At 40.3% G+C, this 22,903-nt stretch overlaps 1 protein-coding gene across 1 annotated transcript in view; it reads left to right on the top strand.

Moving 5' to 3' along the window:
* Window positions 1–20,230, top strand: part of stxbp6 (syntaxin binding protein 6 (amisyn)) — a 199,527-nt gene extending 179,297 nt beyond the window's left edge. The window contains exons 5-6 of the mRNA XM_060828961.1: window positions 2,594–2,751; window positions 19,259–20,230. Of these exons, the coding sequence (XP_060684944.1) occupies window positions 2,594–2,751; window positions 19,259–19,282 (182 nt within the window). The 3' untranslated portion in view covers window positions 19,283–20,230. The remainder of the gene's footprint in view (window positions 1–2,593; window positions 2,752–19,258) is intronic.
* Window positions 20,231–22,903: the final 2,673 nt, after the last annotated feature.

Here is a 22,903-nt window from a genome sequence, read left to right as displayed (position 1 = left end):
CTCAGCTGATCATTTAGGAAATACACTGTTTGAAAAGACTCTGATCTAATTTGCAATCTACAGTCCAGTGTTAATGATTCAGCCTACTTCATTCTTCTACTATTGTTTAATAAGCACTGTATTAAACTTGAATTGAAATAAAGCACCTTCACTTAAAAACAGAAGTCCTGGCGAAAGGCAATTATTCCAAATTACTGTAATCCCTCCAAAATCTCGAAAGATGAAAGTCATAACATATCAGTGTTTTCTGTGTTCATATTTAAAATAGAGATGCTCATGGTGCCTTGAGACCTATTCTGGATTGCTAGCTGAATGAGATCGTCTGTATACACTATCTCAGCAGAACTTGTCACTGCAGTAATTGTATATTGCAAGTTTTGGTGCTAATTCTAAAGTGGGATGATAAATCAATAGGTAATTGCTGGTGAGGATTTGAAATTTGGCAGGTACTGGACTTTAATGTTCCACTGAGATCACCATGACAGTTGTTTCTGACATCATTCACAAGTTAAAAGCAGAGAGATTGTCTCTGTCTCTTTTCTTTTCCTCCCAGCTGCCCTTTTGTGTAGTTTCAGCTTATTTGTTCTTTTTATTATAAGCAAAGATAAGATTGACTGACTAGCACATGAGGACTGCCAAATGTGAAAAGTTGCTTGTGGGAGGTAGAGGAATGTTGCTGATATCTGTGGAATCATACTGCAGCATGATTCATTGTCCTCTGGAGGCTAGGAAGAAAGAAATTCCAATACAGTTCACAGCTGTAACAGCCTACTGTGCTCCTGTGGAATATACTGTGCTTTTCAGAAACGCTCACACATCTGTGTCAGTGGGTGGCAGGAAGAAGCAGCTGTTAAGATTGGAGTTTTTGTGAAGTCTTTTAGCAGTTTATCCACTGAGATTCAAGTGAGATTATTAACCACTTTATTTCCTGTGTGAACAGCTATTTCCATCCCTGAATTTATAAGCCATGATAGGATCTATAGTTGTCAGGGTTTTCCTGAATTTTATTCTGAAAATCGATGCAAAGCATTCCAGTTACTGGTGTCAGTATTGAGTGTAATTCTAAGATTAATTCCTTCAAATTTGGAGCAATAAATTGATGGAATATTCTGCCACCTAGTGTTGTCATGTTTAGTCTTTCAACAAACAACTTTGCATTATGAGGTAGGAGCAAATTACTGCAGGTACTGGAATCTGTATGGAAAACAACAAATGCTGTAAATCACAGTGAGTGAAGCAGCATCCATGGAGAGCGAGGAAGCTAGGTTTTGAGTGGATGACTCTTCATCAGAGAGCTTTGGGTCCTCACCTAAGGCAGAAGTAAATTCCTCAAATCCTGAATTTGGCCAGGAGAATGGGAAGGTCTGAATTATGCCCACAAATTCCATCTATGTCCTTATTAAGAAAAGAGCATGAGTTCTCGCCTTGAGTAAGTTCATGAATGCCAATAAAAGTAGAAAAACGGGAAACATTTACCAAATCTGGCAGCCTGCTGGGTGTTCTGCTTTCATTCCGGATTTCCAACCTTGGCAGTTTTGTGGAATATGTTGGTTTTACAGTTTAGTGAAAGTCTCAAAGATTACTGAGCAATGTTTTCCAGGCGTGTTAGAAATACCAGTTACAATCTGTACTTTGAATGTAAATATGTAGAAATTGTGCAGTTTCATTCCATCATGATGCAGCTATTATTCAAAATACTATCCAAATGTTTGCAAATCAGTTTCTAAATTCACTTGCACATAGAGCTGGAATAAATACCTTTTGGTTCTGGACCAAGCATAATAATATGCATCTTAATCCCCTTCAGCGAGCACAAGAAAACGTCAATTCAAGCCCATGACTGAGGAGTTGTTCTTATGAGATTTGACCAGCACAGATTTCTTTGGAGCAATATCACAGCATAAAGCAACAAATTTAAGTGGGGCATCATAAGATCCTTTGTCTTGTCTTGTCTTCTAAAGACAATCCTTCACTGGTTCATGCTTACTTCGATGTTGGCACTGCTTTCATATTCTATTCAAGTGTTTGTTCTTCATATCAATCCAGATGATGGTAGGCAACAGTATTATAGTAGAGCAGTGCACACCACAGCTGAGGCAAATCCTGTTTTTGTTTAGTTTTCACATATGTACACACCAGCGAGTATGGCCAGTTTGCATGTAAGTGTATTCATTTCCTTTCCCCAATTATTTGACACAGATACTATCTCCCATGGTTGCAACAACCACTTGCAGGTGATCTCAGCTAAGCCTGAAGAGAGCGATTAAAGCTAGAGGAGCAGTCAGAGAGTCAGTACCAGTCAGTATTACTAGAATGTCTTCAGTGAACAGTATGTAAGATTGTTAAGACAATTGAAACTGTAGATCAGAAGAAAACACAAATAATACTTTTCCCTCCAATCTTTAGACTGATGTGATTTTGTGCAATTTGTTATTCTTCGTGACACTTTTTAGTTTCCATTTCTGATATGCATTGGGAGATTTCTAGTGTAAAAGATGCAATATAAATTCCACCTGTCGTATGCCTGCTGCTTTGCTATATTGTTTGACAAATCAGAAAGCTAATTTATTTTTAAAATCCTCTTCTCTCCCAGGAAATAGTATCTTGCATTCGGCTGCAGACAGTGTTACAAGTGCAGTCCAGAAAGCCAGCCAAGCCTTGAATGAACGTGGGGAAAGGTTAGGCCGAGCTGAGAAACAGACTGCAGAGATGATGAACAGCTCCCAGCAATTTGCTGAAACTGCACACAAGGTGAGCAACCTCAAAATCTTCATTTCAAGGTACTTTAGATAGCTGTTCAATTATCTTCTCAGTTAGCCCTGTGCCTTTTGCCCCATGTGTGACTTTGGGTTTTTTTTCTTTGTTGATTTAAGATATACTTATTTTCAGTCCCATGTTGGATCATAGGATTCGGGAGCAGGAGTTGGTAACTGGCCATTCAAGTCTGTTTCACTACTTAGTAAGATCATGGCTCAACAGATTGTGGTCTCAATTCCATTTTCCTGTCTGCCACCTCATTACCCTTGGCTCCCTTATTGGTCAAACATCTCACCAACTCAGTCTAGAATAAATCAACTGCAGTCTGTACTTTTCAAATGCAATAAGTAGAAATTTTGTAGTTTCATTCCGTGATAATACAACTTGAAACTATCCAAATGTTTACAAATTCCTTTCCAAACACATTCACGCACAGAGCTGGAGTAAATATATTTGATTCTAGACCAAGCATCTATTGATATTATGCCTCAGCTGCAATGGCTTTCTTGGAAATAGAATTATATAGATTAATGATCCTCAGGAAAAATACTCTCCTCCTCCCAGCCTTAAAAGGAAGATCTCTCTCATTCTTAACTGCTTTGCCTAGTTCTAGTCTCCACCCTAAGAGGAAGCACTTTCTAGATATTCACCCTATTAGGTCAACATTGGATCTTATGTTTCAATAAGATATTGCAGTTAGGGATTGACCCTTAAAAGTTTCTGTACTGGAATATAGTTATTTGTCTTTAAATACGGAAGGAAGCTACCAAATACAAACTGGAAAAACTCCAGTGCTGTTGTTCCCACATTGTTGGCAGATGAGCACAGCAGATGTGATAGGAGCACCACCACCTATAAGTTCCCCTTCAAATCAAATATCATGGAACTATATCACCAATTCTTCATTTGTCACTGCACCTCAATTCTAACCATCCTATGGTTTATCCTACATCCCAGGCACTACAACATTTCAAGAAAGCAGCTCATCTTGCCTTTTCCAGGGGAATTAAAGATGGGTATTAAAATGCTGGCTCTGGCACTGACACCCACATCCCATAAATGATTTTGTTTTAAAATCCTATCACCCATTGTTAAATTTTTCATGTTATCATTAATTTAAATACAAGTGGTGGTATATGTGAGGGGCTTGATAGAGAAATGGTACATTTTTACAGCAGATTGATTCACTCTGTAATTTAGTAATTGCTAGTAATTTAGCAGAGTTCTTGGTTATGTGGCTGTGAACTGCAGCTGCTTAATTGCTGTTGGTGTTGAAACCATGTCCTCAAAGGGGTTTCCTTCCTTTGGGACAATACAGTGACATTCACTTGGCCTCATCAGCCTTCTGAACTTGCTGCTTCATTCAACTTTAATTTGTTTTTAGAACATAGTACAGTACAGCACAGGGCCTTCGGTCCACGATGTCTTGCTGAGCATTTATCTTAATCTAAGATCAACCTAACCTACAATATACTGCCATCCATGTGCTTGTACAGCAGTCACTTCAGTGTCCCCAATGTCTCTGACTCTACTACCACTACTGCCAGTGGATTTCACGCACCCCACCACTCTGCGTAAAAAACCTATCTCTGACATCTCCCCTATACCTTAAAATTATGATCCCTCGTGACTGCCATTTTTGTCCTGGGGAAAAGTCTCTGGCTATCTACTCTATCTATGCCCCTCATTACCTAATACAGCTCTATCAAGTCACCTCACTTCCTTCCTTCACTCAACCTTTCTTCGTAAGACTTGCCTGCCAATCTTGGTAGAAGATCGTGTAAATTTCCTCTGCACCATTTCTGCAGCATCTACATCCTCCCTATAATAAGGTGACCAGAACTGGACATAATATTCCAAGCCTGGTATAGCCAAACTTTTATAGAGCTGCACTGAAAATGTGTTGCTGGAAAAGCGCAGCAGGTCAGGCAGCATCCAAGGAGCAGGAGAATCGACGTTTCGGGCATGAGCCCTTCTTCAGCCTCCTGCTCCTTGGATGCTGCCTGACCTGCTGCGCTTTTCCAGCAACACATTTTCAGCTCTGATCTCCAGCATCTGCAGACCTCACTTTCTTCTTTTATGGAGCTGCAGCAAAACCTCATGGCTCTCAAACTCAATTCCTCTGATAATGAAAGCCAAAACACCATATGCTGCCTTATCAGCCCTACCAACTTGGGTGGCAATTTTGAGGGATCTATGTGTATGGATCCCAAGATCCTACTGTTCCTCCACACTGCCAAAAATTATGTCTTTAACCCTGTATTCAACATTCAAATTCACCCTTCCAAAATGAATCACTTTTGCATTTGTCCAGGTTGAACTCCATTTGCCACTTCTCAGCCCAGCTCTGCATCCTGTCAATGTCATGTTGCAGGCGACAACAGCCCTCGACACTATCTACAACACCACCGACATTTGTGTTATTACTGATCCACCCTCTCACTACTTCATCCAAGTCAGTTATAAACAGAGCAGAGACCCAAAAACAGATCCCTGCAGGACAGCACTGGTCACCAACCTCCAGGCAGAATACTTTCCATCCACTACCATTCGCTGTCATCTTTCAGCCAGCCAATTCTGTATCCAGACAGCCAAATTTCCCTGTATGCCATACCTCCCAACTTTATGAATGAGCCTACCATGGGGAGTCTTATCAACTGCCTTACTGAAATCCATATACACCACATCCACTGCTCGGCCTTCGTTACTGTATCTCGTCACATCCCCAAAGAACTCAGTAAGGCTTGTGAGGCATGACCAGCTCCCCCTTAAAGCCATACTGACTACTTCTAATCAAACTGTTTTTCCAAATAGTCATAAATCCTATCTCTCAGAATCCTTTCCAGTATGTGCTTACCACCAACATAAGACTGACTGGTCTGTAATTCTCAGGGATTTCCCTATTCCCTTTCGTGAACAGAGGGACAATATTCGTCTCCCTCCGATCATCTGGTACTACTCCTGTGGAGAGTGAGGATGCAAAGATCATCGCCAGAGGCGCACCAATCTTCCCGTAGTAATCTTGGATATATCGGGTCCGGCCCTGGGGACTTCTCTATCTTGATGCTTCCCAGAATTTCCAGCACATCCACTTTCTTAATATCAATCTATTGAAGCCTATTAATCAGGGCCACTGTGTTCCCACTATCAACAAGGTCCCTCTCAAAACACTGAAGTGAAAAACTCAGCTAGGGCCTCCCCTACCTCTTCAGACTCCAGGCACAAGTTCCCTCCCCTATCCCTGATGGGCCATACCCTTTCTCTGATCATTCTCTTCTTCCTCGCATGCATGTAGAACGCCTTTGTGTTTTTCCTAATCCTTCCCACCAAAGTTAAAAATCACACAACACCCCAGTCCAACACCAGCATCTCCAAATCATGCCTTCCCACCAAGGCTTTTTTGTGCCCCCTCTTAGCTCTCAGCCCATTTTTGAGTTTCTTTCCTAGCTACCCTCTAATTCTCTAAAGCTGTGCCAGATTCTTTCTTCCTCAACCATAAATAAGCTTCCTTCTTCCTTTTGATGAGAAGCTGCTCTGCTGTTGTCATCCAGGGCTCCTTCACCTTCCCATTCCTTGCCTGTCTCAGTGGGCCAAAGTTATCCAACATTCACAACAAGTTCCCCTTAAACAGCTTCTACATTTCTGTTGTACCTTTCCCGTAGAACATTTGTTCCCAATTTATACTCCACAGCTCCTGACTACTAGCAGTATAATTTCTCCTCCCCCCAACTAATTACCTTCCCATATTTCGTGAGTTTTGAGAAGATTTTTAGCTCAGATTGAGGTTATGGATGTCGGTTTGCTCACAGAGCTAGAAGGTTCATTTCCAGAATTTCGTCAGCATACTAGGTAACATCTTCAGTGGGCCTCAGGCGAGGCACTGCTGATAATTCCTGCTTTCTATTTAAATGTTTGGGTTTCTTTGGGTTGGTGAAGTCACTTCCTGTTCTTTTTCTCAGGGATTGGTAGATAGGGTCTAAGTCAATGTGTTTGTTGATAGAGTTCTGGTTAGAATGCCATGTTTCTAGGAATTCTCGTGCGTGACTCTGTTTGGCTTGTCCTAGGATGGATGTGTTGTCCTAGTCGAAGTGGTGTCCTTCCTTTATCTGTATGTCAGCTTCATTCATCACACATTCAGAATTACGTACCAAATGTCCAAATGCGAAAGTATAGCTAATGTTTGACACCAAGTCTTACAAAGTCCAGGCTTACTGGGTACGATCAGAACCTCACTTGTTGTGAAAAATGACAGGATATGCTGTTTGGTAAGATCCATCAGTCGATGGAATGTACAGTCTATATCACCTTACATCACGTTGGCCCTGTACGCATTTATTGCGCTTTATTAGTGAACATCTCTTGTGTGCTGCTGTAGTGAGAAATTGCTGGCTTCAGCTATTTCCTTATACTTTTTAAACACCTTGCCTTTCCATTGTAAACTGAGAGACCAGGCCCCTTTTTTCAGCACTAAAAGTGATGCACTTAGGCCAGTTCATCTGTTTGTACAATTTTGATTACTTCAAAGCACAGTTTGCAATGGATTGTACTTGGAGCTACAATCTCAACCCTTGTATCATCCCAGTGAATCTATGTAGCATCTTTCCATTATGTTGAAAGCCTGAATATAACAGGGCACCTGGAACCAACTACATTCTGTACTTCAACTGTGGTCCAACTGAAGGCTTTAGAGAAGTCTTTTATGACTTTTATTCTGTCATCGATGCCTCTACATACTGGAAAGCTGCTCCACTATTTCCTCATAAACCAAGTTTCCAACTGACATGCCATCATCCTTTAATTTAATGTTTGCATGTTGGAAAAGTTCCTGTCCCATGTTTTATATAATATTTCTAAGTGTCCCTCTGGTTATTTGGTCTTGTTTTGTTACAGCTCTGAACATCAATTCTTTGACCTTTTTAAAAAGATTTCCCTCATGAATAAATGTCAAGATGCAAAGTAATTGCATGAGCATTCCTCTTAATATGATTTGCGATAATTCATGTCATTACTGTACTGTACAGGTCCCATTGTAGCCCTTGAGTTCAAGCCCTGTACACAGACAGACACTAGTATTTGTGCCATAACAAACAGTACATCATAGAACCATAGAATCCCCACATTCGATCTTTTAAGACCACACTGACTTTCCAGAAAGCAACCCAGGCCCCTACCCTATCCACAACCCTGTGTTTCCGATGATTAATCCACCTAACCTGCACACCTTTTGGACTGTGGGAGGAAACCCATACAGACATGGAGACAATATACAAACACCATACTCCTGGAATCCTGTGCACTGTGGGGCATCAGTGATAACCACCGAGCCATAGTGTTGCCCATGTGTTGATAACAACAGCTTGCAATGCCAGTCAAAATAAGTTACTTCATCAACATGTCTTATTTCAGAAAATGCACCCTGTGGGTTGGGGCCTGTGGTGGAACATATTTGTGATTGCAGAACTTGAAGACAATGACTCATCACCACTACAGGGCATCTAGGGATGATCACTAAATGTTGGCTTTGCTAAAGGTACCCACATGCTGGGAATAAATAGTTAATACACGAGCAATGTCGTGTCTTTTGGCAAGCCACTGCAGGTCAGAATTATGCTTACCTGAGAATTGGAGAGGGATATTCTTCACCATTCATCTACTCAGAACCAGCTTCCCAGAGGTCAAAAGCAGTGAGAAAAAACAACATTGATGTCACATAATATATTTGTCAGCAAGTGTTATTGAGGACTGTCTATAATTTGCTGTAAGTTAGAGACTGTTCTTGATTGGGTCTTGACCAGTCATGACCAATCTGGATGATTGCAGAGGTTGACAACCCACTGGGTTCTCTTCCTTGCCTCATTCATAATTGCATTCTCCTGTCCTTGAAATGGGCCAAATCAGATGGCCCAATTTTAAAGAGGTGTGACTGCCTCCTGGTCCAAGAATCTGGATGACTTTCCACCTTACTGATGCATTTCAGTGCCTGTAGTTCAGCCTCCAACCCCTAAATCATGAGCTCAAGCTGAATAAATGTCAAATACTTGTCACAGACATGTTTGCTGTGGACCAAATTGACTTCCAGGAGCTCCGACATGCTGTAACTATGACCAATCTCTCCTGACATGCATTGTCTTAATTATTTATTTGCTCATTGATGTTTCTTTTAAAATATTTTATTCACTTTATCACCAATTTGTATACTCTGCAAAAACAGGAGTAGAAAAAAACCTAAAAAAACTGAGCAGCAACTCTTCAAACAGTTAGCTCTCTTTAGTAGAGGAGGAACTTGTTGCAATTAACTCAAATGAATCAACTTCTATCTCTGCATGTGTTCTCTCCCTACCCACCCCTCTGAAAGACAGTAGGCTGAATGGCTACTTCCTGCATCATAATGCTGTGATTTGCATTCATGATTAGCATAAAATTCAATTTGATAACAGAGCAGCTTGCATAGTATTAACCAAGAAAGCCGACATTCAGCTACATCAAGGCACACTGCACAATTCGGGCATTACCTTGTGCTGTGTACTGAATTTGGGCTTCCTCCACAAAATGGGTCTTCCATTGAAATATTTGAGTCTTTGTCACATTTTCACATTCTTTGCTTTGTACTGAAGCTATGCTCATTGTTCACATAAGGTTAGAAACATTAGCAACAGATTTGGAAAAATTAGAATTGTTGCTCGTCAACCTCACCAAGAGGCAAGAATATGCAGGTAGCATCCGAGCTTCATGATTGCTGATTTGTTACCATAATTCAACTTGGAGATCTAACAAATGAACTGGTCTGCAATGCACGAGGATATGGTTGTTGGATACTACACAGCTAGCTTACCAAGTTGAGGTTTCACCTGTAACATCAAATTAGAAGTTTGCTTTGAAGTTAATTTCAAGACAATTTAGGTAACAAATGAGCAATTTTAATGTCTTGTTTTAATGTCTGTTCTTGCTACTGAAATAGACGTTGGCGTCACAGAGTTATGGCATGATATAATTCTGTTTGACAGGTTCGTGCTATGAATCACTTTTTACACCAGAATACATTTGTATTCCCATGAAATTAAGTTATGTTAATTTCACATTGCACTTGAAATTTCTAAACCACATAACCACATAAGTTAGCTTTGCTGCTGTGAAATAATTAATGTCAAAGTGTTGAGAAAAATTGATGTTGGCATGGTTCCACGGGAGAAATGTTTTGATTTTTATTAAAAAAAAGCTAAACACTTCTTGTTTTAAGGTTGAATTTAAATGAATAAGCAAATGCCCATATTTAAAATGCATATGATTGATATTGCTAAATGATTTGTGGCTTTGGATGTGCTCACTGGGGATCTTGTTTTAAATCTTGGATGTATTTGCAGTTGCAAGTCTTTCGTATTGGGGGCATCTTAAGTTGGAATTTGGTACTTGCAGCAACAGAAGGTCTCATTCATGTTTAGTTATTTTCCATTGAAATCTAACCAGATGCACCTATTTGTACATTTGAATTAATTTTGGGGGTTTGTTTTTGCAGTCTAGACCCCAGTGATACTGTAACTGAATTAACTGACATAGAAATGCATTCTTAAAAGAATAATCTTTGACAAGTATTTAATGTATACAAACAATGGTGTGATAATGTGGATGACTTTAAAACAGTACACTACACTAAGAATAATGAAAATATCATGCAGTTTAACTATTCAATCACAGGTGATTTGTTGGTTAAAATAAGTCATCTTTTAAAAAATTTCAAAGTTCTTACAGGTTGATTAAAGGTAAACTAAAAGCAAAATACTGTGAATGCAGAAGGGTTGAAACAAAAGTAGACAGGCAGAAGGTTCGAAGAACACAGCAAGCCAGGCAGCATCAGGAGCTGGAGAAGTCAACATTTCGGCTATAACCAGAAAATGGAGGAGAAACTCTTTGGGTGTGGCAGCAATTTTTCTTCTGTCAACCTGCAGTTGATTGGAGCAAATTCAATGGGACTTCAAGTCATTGACTGCATAGTGATAACACCAATAATGTTTTCTGAATTGCCTGTGCAACCTGAAAGAATTAGGAAATAAAAAGTTCTCATCATAAGATCACTTTAAAATTTTACTGTATGAAATAAAGATTAAGGTGTAGACTGGGGTTAAAGTAGAAATTACAATCATTTTTAAAATATTTAAAATTTTAATATCTCAAAAATAGTAAATCATCATTGAGATATTAACCAAATTCAACACAATTTCTCCAAACCAGAGATGTTTTCAAGCAGTAGCCAATATTTTGCCTTTAAAACCCACACACCGTTCATTGAACAAGGTTTTGGTGGGTTTTTTAATAGTAATATTGGGAGAGAAAACAATTTACAGCTTACTTGTAGATTCCAAGCCAATGTGCTTCAACCCCTAACTGAAGTGCATTTTACTTGCATTAGAATTATTTTCTATTAGATGTTTGTCTCTTATATGAATGACATTGCCATTTCGGGTGAGTTTTTGTGTTGCAGTCTTGAACCTTTTAGGGAACCAATTAAATGTCCAAATTAATTTCACTTTGGAGACTCGGGTTAAAAATTTTGAAACAACTACATCCCATCACCTTTGTGACTTGCATTCAAGCTAACAAACCAGTATTTAAGCACCACTATCCAATATGCCATACAAATTTTCATTGTTTTCCTAGTTGTATTCTAGGGTAAGAAGCCTGTCTTGAGGGGAACTTGAAAATGGTATTCTGTGCAGTTCAGAAGAATCAGAGGTGATCTTGTTGAAACACAAAATCCTGGGTCTGACAGGATAAATACCAGCAGGCTGCCTCTCCTGATTAGAGAGCCTGATTTCAGAAGATCATTGTCTGATGAGAGGTCAGCAATTTAGGATGTGAATGAGAAACTTCTTCACTAAAGATGTTGCGAATCTTTTGGAATTTGCCATCCCATAGAGCTTTGGATACTCGATCACTATGTGCACTCAAGACTGATTAGATTTTGGACACTTTGTAAAATTGAGGAGTGCAGGGGTAGTGTGATAAGTGGAGTTGATGTAAAAGTAGAGTCATAACTTTCGGAAACAGGCTTCTTAAATCTAGTTTAACAGTGTACCCTGCTCGTATTTCTTTTGTTATTAAAAATGACTGAAGAATTAATGTGAGGAGATGATGGTGCACTGCTAATCTTGACTGGACTATTAATTCTGAGGCCCAGGCAAATGTTGTTGGGGGCCGTAGAATCAAGTTCCACCATGGCAGCTGGAGGAATTTAAATATAAATCAGGAATTTAAACCTGGTATTAGTAATATTAACCACTAAATCATTGATACAAAAATGCATCTGATTCACTAATGCCCTTCAGCGAGGGAAATCTGCCATCCTTATCTGGTTTGCCCTACATGTGACTCCAGATCCTCAAATCACGTGGTTGACTCATAACTGCACTCAAAACTGACCTCTAGCAAGCCATTCAGTTCTCAAGCAACTGGGCAATGACAATAAATTCTTGCCTTACTAGTGATGCTTTCACACCATGGAAGAATAAACACAGACGATATAATGCTTAGGTGACCAGAACTTTAGGCTTCTGTCTCTAACTTTGACCTGTACCATACAATAGTATTTGTTATTGTAAATAGGGTTGTATGTGTATCTTTGAAGTTGCCACTTCTCTGGGTCATCTTCATTCCCTCTTCTGGTGTATTCACAGCAAAACTAATCTGGGCTTAAAGGGCTAACCTTTCCCCTTGTTTTGCAATTAACAGCATCTGTACACAAGTATTGATTTTGAATAACTAATATCATGATTTCATTCCATGATGATGGGTTTGAATGCTGCTTACATTTTGTATCCCACCCCGTTTATTATGGACAAGAAATAGTTGAAATCTACAACACGCACAAGAGCCTCTGCCAAGTAAGACAGAAAAAAAATCAGGAAAAAGAAATGGCTTCCTGACATAGATTTGATCTTAACAGCAATATTTACAATTTTCTTTTTAAACAGCTGGGTTCCTCAAGATTCCCCTTCAGAATTATGTTAAAAAGAAACCACTGCAGTTAGTTGAATTGAACACCTGATCTCTCTCTCCTTTGCACAAGCACATTTTTCATTTGATGTCACCCCGCGTGGGTCTTCCTGTGTTGTGCAAAAGGTTTCATTTGGTTACCAAGTTGGTTACTTGTGATTTTTAACTTAATTGCTGAGGTTCCGTCCTATTGTGCTGCTATAGGGGACGGTGTATGGAGGTCAAATACCTTCGCATAAGCAAGTTTCTGAAATTCCAGGCAATATTTATTAATTATTGCCTATATGCAAAATACTGTAGAATTTTGCTTCCACACTTAAAATGGGTTTCTAGTTTCTCCTGGAGGTGCAAACGTTTTGTTAGGAGTTAATTGGTTTAAAAATGAAAGTTATACTTTTGGCTTATTAAAGAAGTCAGGACAGGAAAATGTGGAGATAGGAAAGGCTATAGAGAGATCAGGAATTGAGAAGGAGGCTATAGGTTTGTAGAGATAGTAGGGAAGATCATTGAGAAGCAGAAAGAAATACTCAGATCACATACTCAACATCTTTCAGAAGAAACCGACAATTTGCAGTGAGCACTAAACAGAATGATCAGGTCTACCGTACTGCAGTAACTGACAGGATAATAACTAACAGCAGTCCCTGTGGGGCAGATTCTGTCAGATTTATAGCAAATGTCTGTCTGTCTCATGTTTACATTCTCTCATGAAGATCAGTACAGCTGTGGCAATAGGTGCCTGTTCGTTATATGCCCTGGTTTTATTTATGTTCATTTGAATACATAGGAGAAGTAATGCATTTTTTGCAGAATGGACTGTTGCTTCCACTCTGCAGTTTCCTGTGATGGAAATAGTAATATTTGATATTGTGGCGTAGATAACTAGTCTTTTGAGGAAAAGCTACCGAGGCCTCAGGCGGAGATTCTGGAGAGAAAGCAGAGTTTTGAAGTCTGAAGAAGGGTCACTGGACCCAAAAGGTTGACTCTCCACAAATGCTGCCAGACTTGCTGAGTTACTCCAACTATCTTTTTGTTCTAAATTTCCACAATCCATGGTTTTGTTTCTTGATCAATCTATTTTGGTTTTAATGATATCAGCGGCTTGTCTCAAGGGATATTTGATAATACATTCCCTGAAATATTGAATCCAATTCTGAAATAACTTATCCACATTCTTTGTTAATCAAAGTGACATCCTTTGCTTTCAATTTAAGTTTGTTTCATAGCTACATTGTAGATGTTTTTCAAGTCTTTAGCATTTGTATATTTAAATCTCTGCCCTCTATATTTGCCTTCATTCTTCAAGACGTGTAGCTATCTTTTATTAACAGGATTCTCACACTCCAGGGCCCTGCAGAATTGTCTTTTCTCCAAGAAAATGCTGTTTTACTATTGCAAGTGTCCCATAATTCAGACCTTGAACTCTCAAAATTGCTTTTTCTTAGTCTTTCCAAGGTGGAAGTATTCAGATTTGCATGCAGTAAACCAATATGTGACTTCATAAATGGTCTAAATAAGATTACAATCATTTTTTTTGTATAGATGAATTCACTCACTCAAAGTTTGTCTTTACAGATGGCAAATCATTAATGCAGTTTTTGGGCCTGAGAGAGATTACAGGTGGCAGAAATTGATTATTCCACCTTGATAATTAAGATCTAATTGGCCTAATCTGTGAAAAATGCAGCTGCAATGAGAACTGTACTCAAAGTGCTGCACTTTCCTTAATCTGAGAAACTGAAACATTCATCTTGCAAATGGGATCATCAATGTGTAACCTTTTCTATATGTGTAAAAATATTTTTATCGAATAAATCTAATTGCATGTTCTGACCCCACAGCTGCTAGTCAATAGAATTGAACAGATGGGGACATTAGTTCACAACAAGTGGAGTGGATTTGAAAATCAGTTTATGGGAACCAGTAGATAACGCTCTTAAAGTGTGTGTTCAGTGAATGTTATGTAGGGACTTAGTCATAGAGGTCTTTAGTACAAGAAAAGGCCCTTTGGCCCATTGAGTCTGCGCTAGTCAAAACAAACTACCTAACTAGTCCTGTTTTCCGGCACTTGGTCTATAAAATTAGATTAGATTACTTAGTGTGGAAACAGGCCCTTCGGCCCAACAAGTCCACACCGACCCTCCAAAGAGCAACCCACCCAGACCCATTCCCTTACATTTACCCCTTCGCCTAACACTGCGGGCAATTTAGCGTGGCCAATTCACCTAACCTGCACATTTTTTGGACTGTGGAAGGAAACCAGAGCAGACATGGGAGAATGCTTCACCCAGGCAGTCACCCGCGATGGGAATTGAACCCAGGTCTCTGGCGCTGTGAGCACAGCAGTGCTAACCACTGTGCCACCGTGCCTTGTATGCCTTGTCTATGCATAGTTTATATTTACATTTGAATATGTAACAGCCTCACTTTGCAGCAATGAATGTATTACCTGCCATTCTACTACAGTTACAGTCCAATGTTTTGGCCATGACAATGATCACAATCACGGAATTATTGACATGATTTGGAGATGCCGGTGTTGGACTGGGGTGTACAAAGATAAAAATCACACAACACCAGGTTATAGTCCAGCAGTTTGAATTGAAAGCACTAGCTTTTGGAGTGCTGCTCCTTCATCAGGTGGTTGTGGAGTACACTATTGTAAGACACAATTTATAGCAAAAGTTTACAGTGTGATTTAACTGAAATTATACATTGAAAAATACCTTGATATGTTTAAGTTTCTCGTCTGTTTGAGTGACCATGTTAGCTTCACTTCTTTCATATGTAAATCACAAAACCTTTTTTTAAAAGTTACATTCTCAGGTTAACTTTAATAAGATGATATGTTGAAGGTGTTAGCCCCCTGTGTGCTGTTGTCTGTGCCATACTGTTTAGACTGATTCTAATCTAAAAAAAAATGAGTTAACAGATTCTTGCATGGATTCATGCAGTTTTTGAGCAAAGTACAATGTAACTCTGCAAATACAAATTCACCCCGCAAATGTATAGGTATATGTGCATGTGGGTTTGTGTGTCTGTCTGTCTGGGATGGAGGGTTGTGTGTATGAGAGTATAAAGGGGTCTAAGTGTGTGGAAGGGTGCATGTGGGAATGTGTGTCTGGGGTGGGGGGGTTGAGTGTCTGTGAAAAAGAGGGTGTGCGCGTATGTAAAGGGGTCTATGTCTGTGAGTGTGTGCGTGCGCAGGGGTGTGTAAAGGGGTCTGAGTGTGCGCACGCACGAGTGTGTAAAGGAGTCTATCTCTGTGAGAGTGTGCGCGCACACGCGCGTGTAAAGGTGTCTATGCCTGTGAGAGTGTGCGCGCACACGCGCGTGTAAAGGTGTCTATGCCTGTGAGAGTGCGCGCAAGTGCGTGTGTAAAGGACTCTGTGGCTGAGAGTGTGTGAGCATGTATGTAAAGGGATCTTTGAGTGTGTAAAGGGGTCTATGTGAGAGCGCGTGCACGCGGGGGTATGTAAAGGGATCTTTGTCTGTGAGTATGTGTGTGTGTAAAGGGGTCTATGTCTGTGTGTGTAAAGGGATCTTTGTCTCTGAGTGAATGTGTGTGTGTAAAGGGATCTTTGTCTGTGAGTATGTGTGTGTGTAAAGGGGTCTATGTCTGTGTGTGTAAAGGGATCTTTGTCTCTGAGTGAATGTGTGTGTGTAAAGGGATCTTTGTCTGTGAGTATGTGTGTGTGTAAAGGGATCTTTGTCTGTGAGTATGTGTGTGTGTAAAGGGATCTATGTCTGTGTGTGTGTGTTGTAAAGGGGTCTTTGTGTGTGTGCATGTGCAAAGGGGTCTATATCTGTGTGTGTGTGTGTGTGTGTGTGTGTGTGTGTGTGTGTGTGTGTGTGTGTGTGTGTGTGTGTGTGTGTGTGGATTTTTTTGTGTGTGTGTAAACAGCTTTCAATCTCATAGTCCAGGAACCCCGGACTGCCCGATTCTACCTCCTTCCCAAGATCCACAAGCCTGACCACCCTGGCCTACCCATTGTCTCAGCATGCTCCTGCCCCACTGAACTCATCTCTACCTACCTCAAAACTGTCCTACCCCCCTAGTCCAGGAACTCCCCACATACGTCAAGACACCACCCACGCCCTCCACATCCTCCAAGACTTCCGTTTCCCCGGCTCCCAACACCTCATCTTCACCATGGATATCCAATCCCTCTACACCTCCATCTGCCATGACCAGGGCCTCCAAGCCCTCTGTTTTTTCCTCTCCAGACGTCCCCAACAGTACCCTTCCACCGACACACTCATTCGTTTGGCCAAACTGGTCCTCACCCTTAACAATTTCTCCTTTTGAATCCTCCCACTTCCTCCAGACCAAAGGGGTAGCCATGGGCACACACATGGGCCCCAACTATGCCTGTCTCTTTGGCTACGTAGAACAGTTGATCTTCCGTAATTACACCGGCACCACACACCACTTCTTTCTCCGCTACATTGATGACTGCATTGGCGCCATCTTGCGCTCCCGCGAGGAGATTGAGCAATTCATCATCTTCACCAACACATTCCACCCTGACCTTAAATTTACTTCCCTCCCCTTCCTGGACCCCTCCATCTCCATTAATGATGACCAACTTGACACTGACATTTTTTACAAAACCCACCGACTCCCACAGCTACTTGGATTATACCTCTTCCCACCCTACCTCTTGCAAAAATGCCATCCCGTATTTCCAATTCCTCCGCCTCCGTCGTATCTGCTCCCAGGGGGACCAGTTCCATCACAGAACACACCAGATGGCCTCCTTCTTAGAGACCGCAATTTCCCTTTCCACGTGGTTCAAGATGCCCTCCAACGCATCTCGTCCACATCCTGCACCTCCGCCCTCAGACCCCACCCCTCCAACCATAACAAGGACAGAACACCCCTGGTGCTCACCTTCCACCCTACAAACCTTCGCATAAACCAAATCATCCACCAACATTTCCGCCACCTCCAAAAAGACCCCACCACCAGGGATATATTTCCGTCCCATCCCTTTCTGCCTTCCACAAAGACCGTTCCCTCCGTGACTACCTGGTCAGATCCAAGCCCCCCTACAACCCACCTTCCCATTCTGACACTTTCCCCTGCCATCGCAGGAACTGTAAAACCTGTGCCCACACCACCTCCCTCACCTCTATCCAAGGCCCTAAAGGAGCCTTCCACATCCATCAAAGTTTTACCTGCACATCCACCAATATCATTTATTGTATCCGTTGCTCCCAATGCAGTCTCCTCTACATTGGGGAGACTGGGCGCCTCCTAGCAGAGCACTTTAGGGAACATCTCTGGGACACCCGCACCATACCGCCCCGTGGCCCAACATTTCAACTCCGCCTCCCACTCTGCCGAGCACATAGAGATCCTGGGCCTCCTTCACTGCCACTCCCTCACCACCAGACGCCTGGAGGAAGAACGCCTCATTTTCCGCCTCGGAACACTTCAACCCCAGGGCATCAATGTGGACTTCAACAGTTTCCTTATTTCCCCTTCCCCCATCGCTCCCTAGTTCCAAACTTCCAGCTCAGCACTGTCCCCATGACTTGTCCGGACTTGTCTTACCTGCCTATCTCCTTTTCCACCTATCCACTCCACCCTCTCCTCCCTGACCTATCACCTTCATCCCCTCCCCCACTCACCCCTTGTACTTTATGCTACTTTCTCCCCACCCCCACCCTCCTCTAGCTTATCTCTCCATGCTTCAGGCTCACTGCCTTTATTCATGATGAAGGGCTTTTTCCGAAACGTTGATTTTGCTGCACCTTGGATGTTGCCTGAACTGCTGTGCTCTTCCAGCACCACTAATCCAGAGTAAATTTAGCTGGTCAAGGGACAGTTAGTTGAAAGAAGTTTGCAATGAGCAACACACTTGTAAATTAGCCTGGCTGATGGTATGAAATCAATAATGTGGGCTCTGACACCATTAGTGAAGCAAGCTGAAGAATTAGGTTTCTGTGAACTTCCTTTCAGAATCTAGAGACCATAAGCCAGAGTCAATAGATATGAAGCTGGAAAAGCTCAGCAGGTCAGACAGCATCCGAGGAGACCTGCTGTTTTTTTCCATTGTCACATCTATTCACTCTTCCTTTCAGAATCCGACCTCTTATCCTGAGAGAGGTGGTCCAGTTTATTCCATGTAATCTAGCAGCTGCACAAACATTCGTTAGAATATTCTCCTTTAATACATATTTGATTTTGAGTCAGTGGAATTTCAGTTTCCAACCTACTCTTGTTAATTCCTGGTATACTCTAGTTATATCCCTATCACCTTAGTTGAGTAACTTCAGAATTCATAATTTCGATTTTCAAGTTAATTTGTTATTTAAAGTGAATATTTAAGTTGAGCTATAGTTCTAAAAGATGTTCATATTCTTCTCAGCAAATATGGCTAATTATAATATAATGAGTACAATTTGGGACTGAGAATTAGCAACTGAGATTCTATCATTCCTGACTATTCATGTATTGCTGCTAATGAGTTATGATAATGCAATTTTCTTTCTTTCTCTTTTGCAGCTTGCAATGAAGCACAAATGTTGAGCAGTTGCCAAACCATTTGAGAGTTGTGTCCAGGGTGATCTTCACGCAGAGTGACAGAAGTTTGTTAATGTGCATTTCCTTTAATGGAAAGTTATTTCTTCAAACTTGATGCTGCCAATATTAGAATATGTTACAATTTTTTTAAAATTTCATTCGCAATGTTTAACAAAATTAGAAAATAATCTCGATCTTTTTTTCAGTGTCTTAGATATCAGGTTGTTAGTAGCCCTGAATGATAACTAGGCTTTCAACTTAGACAGCTTTTAATTAATGTAGTATTGTATTACACAGTAGTGATAGAAATATGAGTGATTATTTTTTTAAAATTATTTAAATCTTGATAAACTGTATTGTGGCTGAAGATTTTTGTGATAGGAATCGGACTTTTCAAACTATAATGTCACTCAAACTGTGACTGAGCAATATGTTATGTCTATTTTTAATTATGTGACTCCTTATTTTAAAACCATCCAGTAATTGTCCAATTACTGTGAACTATACACTGAGGCACTCATCCTGGCTCATGAGGAAAACTGGGGTATTGCAAAGCTGCAAATGCAATGTAGGAAATTCATTTCTTTTTCAACCTGTGTGGTAATTAGCACGAGTATATTATTGAATAGTATAATGGAAAAATAATTCAGGTAAATTCTTCAATATGAAACATGTTTTTTTCCTGTAAAATGTCACAGACTTGGGTAGATTATGATAAGAGTGTCACACTTGGCCACTGGTGTTTTGTAACAGTAAAACACTGCAGGTAAACTGCTTGTACAACTACTTTTAAAAACCCAAAGGCAATCCTGACATTTGGTATATGTTGTTAATGCTGACTGCAGCAGAATGTGTGCTGTGAAGTTCTGTGCCTGTCTCTTCAGTGTGTGAGTTATTGCTCTGCTCTATTGTTTCCAACCTTGGATATCATTAAAACATTTTAATTGTGCAATATGCTTTTTTGTATAAAGTTATATTGTACTGTACAGCGAAAATAATTAACATTTTTGATTTAATAGATTTTTCGAAGGATTAAACTTGAAATAAATCCCTTGAAAACATGCTGGGCTGCTTGTTCAGATTGCACACAATAGCACTTTTTTCAGTCCATTTTGGAAAATCAGGCTCATCTGCAATCTCATGTACAACACTCATCCTTGACTTCCTGGCAAGTTTATTATAATTGTCAGTCAGATTTCTGTATTTTTATGTACTGCAATTTGCACATGCTGGCTGATGTGTTATTCAGTGTCCAGGAATACTACAGAATTTTCTGGCTTAGACTCAATAATGTGGTACCTATCTTACAATTAAACTTTTAATCATCGAATATATCACCAGAAAATCCACAGCATTGCACTCTCCCCACTTTCCCAGCTGAATCATAAAGTTTATAATTATGAAACTGAGTGGTTTGAGTAACTGCTTGGTGAACAATAGTTGCTCTGTCCAGTGGTAGGGACCAAAACTCCCTTAGAAGTATTGAACTGTCAGTACTCAAAGAAAAGTGCACTCTTTGGTGATGCTGGTACTGCCAAACAAAACATTGGCAACCAGTAGAAATTGGTAATTTTCTGTGTTCTTCCATCATCAGTTGCTGCTGTTTTTGACTCAGTGATTTTACCTGTGATCAGACCGCACTGACCATATACAAGGATACAGGTTAGATTAGATCAGTTGCCACTATGGGTAAGATGGTCAGGACTGAACAGTCCAATACCATTTGTTTTAGAAAATTATTTACCTTCAGCATTTTGCCACAAAATTAGGTGGGCCCATTCCTTTGAACATAAATATGAATATAAGGGGCATGACATGAAGTAGTCTTTGTTTGGGACAATCGACACATTCGTTAGAGCCAAAGTGTCTTAATGTTCCGAGAGCAAAACCTTTAACAGCAGTGTTGTTTCTGTTTACTGCATTGAGGTATCTGGCATATACCTCTGCAGTCGAGTTAAATCATTCACCAACAAATGGAAAGATTGTCATCAAAATGGAAAATTCATATTGAATATACACAATTGTTTGAATTCTGAAATAATTTCCAGGCAAAGCATGTTCCCAGTATATTCTTTTAGACCCTTTTTAAGGGAGAAAATGGCAGGAGGAAATTCCAGTGCTCAGGCAACCAAAACATAGCCACCAATGCTGGAGCAATGAAAATGAGGAATGGGCAAGAAGTTAAAATTAGAGCAATTTAGAATTGGAAGAGTTTATGGTTAAGGGAGTGCTGAGCTCAAGTGATTTTAAATATAGTGTGAATTTTTAAGTCAGGGAATTTCTGGACTCGGAACTAATAAAGGTCAGCAACCACAATAATGGGCAAATGGGATAGTGTGCAATCAGATACAAGCAGCAGAGTTTTAGATGAGATCAAGTTAATAGAGAGTATGCAGTGAGAGACTGATCGGGGACTGTTACAGTTTGCTATTGAAGATGTAGTGATTTTCTTTTTTGAAAAAAAAGCCTCAGGAGATGTGGGTTTCACTGGCTAGATCCGTGTTTAATGCCCATTCCTCATTGTCTTGGAAGTGATTTGCTTGTTTTGCTATTTCAAAAAATAGTTAAAAGTCAACCACTGAGAGTTTGTAATCATAGATCAGACCAGGTCAGGAGAGTTGATTTCCTCCCTAAAGTGGGTATTAGCAGTGGGTACATGGTTGCCATTAGGCTAAGTTTTTAATTCTAGATTTTGTTGAATTCAAATTTCTTCTCCACCTGTAACTTTTCTTTTCAATTACCATACATACTCGAGTAATAGTTGATTTTTTTTACCACTTTAAGGTTAAATTTATGGGGTCAACTATTACATAGACACTACTTTTGAAGGGCTGAAATTCATGCCTGTCAAAATTCATACTGTATCACTATCAGAAGCCCAATTAATCTCGATAAACAAATAAAGAAAACAAAAGACAAATTATGGTAATTGTGAAAACCCGGAGGGGGGTCTCAACAGCCAGTGGACTGGGAGCGGAGCAGAACAACTGGCAGATCAGAAAGCTGGAGCAGGACATGACGGCTGGCACACTGACTCATAAACATTGATCTGTTATCCTGTGAAGAACTAGGGCCGATTTGTACACAAGATATATGGAAAATTCCAGGTTATTTGGCGAAAAAAAGGGGGTCGACTTTCCATGAGATCAAGTATGTATGGTAATTCTTGGAATGTAAGTGGTAGTGGTGGATCATCTTTCCTCACAAGGCTTCTTCGGTGATGGGGAGGATCTGCAATGACACATATGTCAACTGAATAGAGGGCGGAGGTTGTCTCCCACAGACATTGGTGAACCAGTTGTATTCATAGACTGAAACCTCTGAGACCATTATGTTCACATTTTTTAACCGCTACCTTTCTTTACAAATTTCCATTCAGTACAGTAAAATATTTTCTGTATCATGTTTTCAATGCAATGTTTCATGTTATGAAGGCTCCTACAGTTGTTTTTCATTTGCTGCTGCGAATATATTTTGCAGTAATCTTAATTGCACTCTTGTGGTGGATCAGTACTGATCATTTTAATGGACTAGATTTTTCTATCAAGTTAATGGTGAGGCTAATAGCATGTGCTGCTATTTATTAGTAAATGGTACAGCAGTTTTATGTGAGGAGTAGATGCATGG

This window comes from Hemiscyllium ocellatum, chromosome 8, assembly GCF_020745735.1.
Source record: "Hemiscyllium ocellatum isolate sHemOce1 chromosome 8, sHemOce1.pat.X.cur, whole genome shotgun sequence".
In the NCBI taxonomy this organism is placed as follows: Eukaryota; Metazoa; Chordata; class Chondrichthyes; order Orectolobiformes; family Hemiscylliidae; genus Hemiscyllium; species Hemiscyllium ocellatum.
Note: the sequence above shows the minus strand (reverse complement) of the source record. Positions and strands in the feature narration are given on the sequence as shown.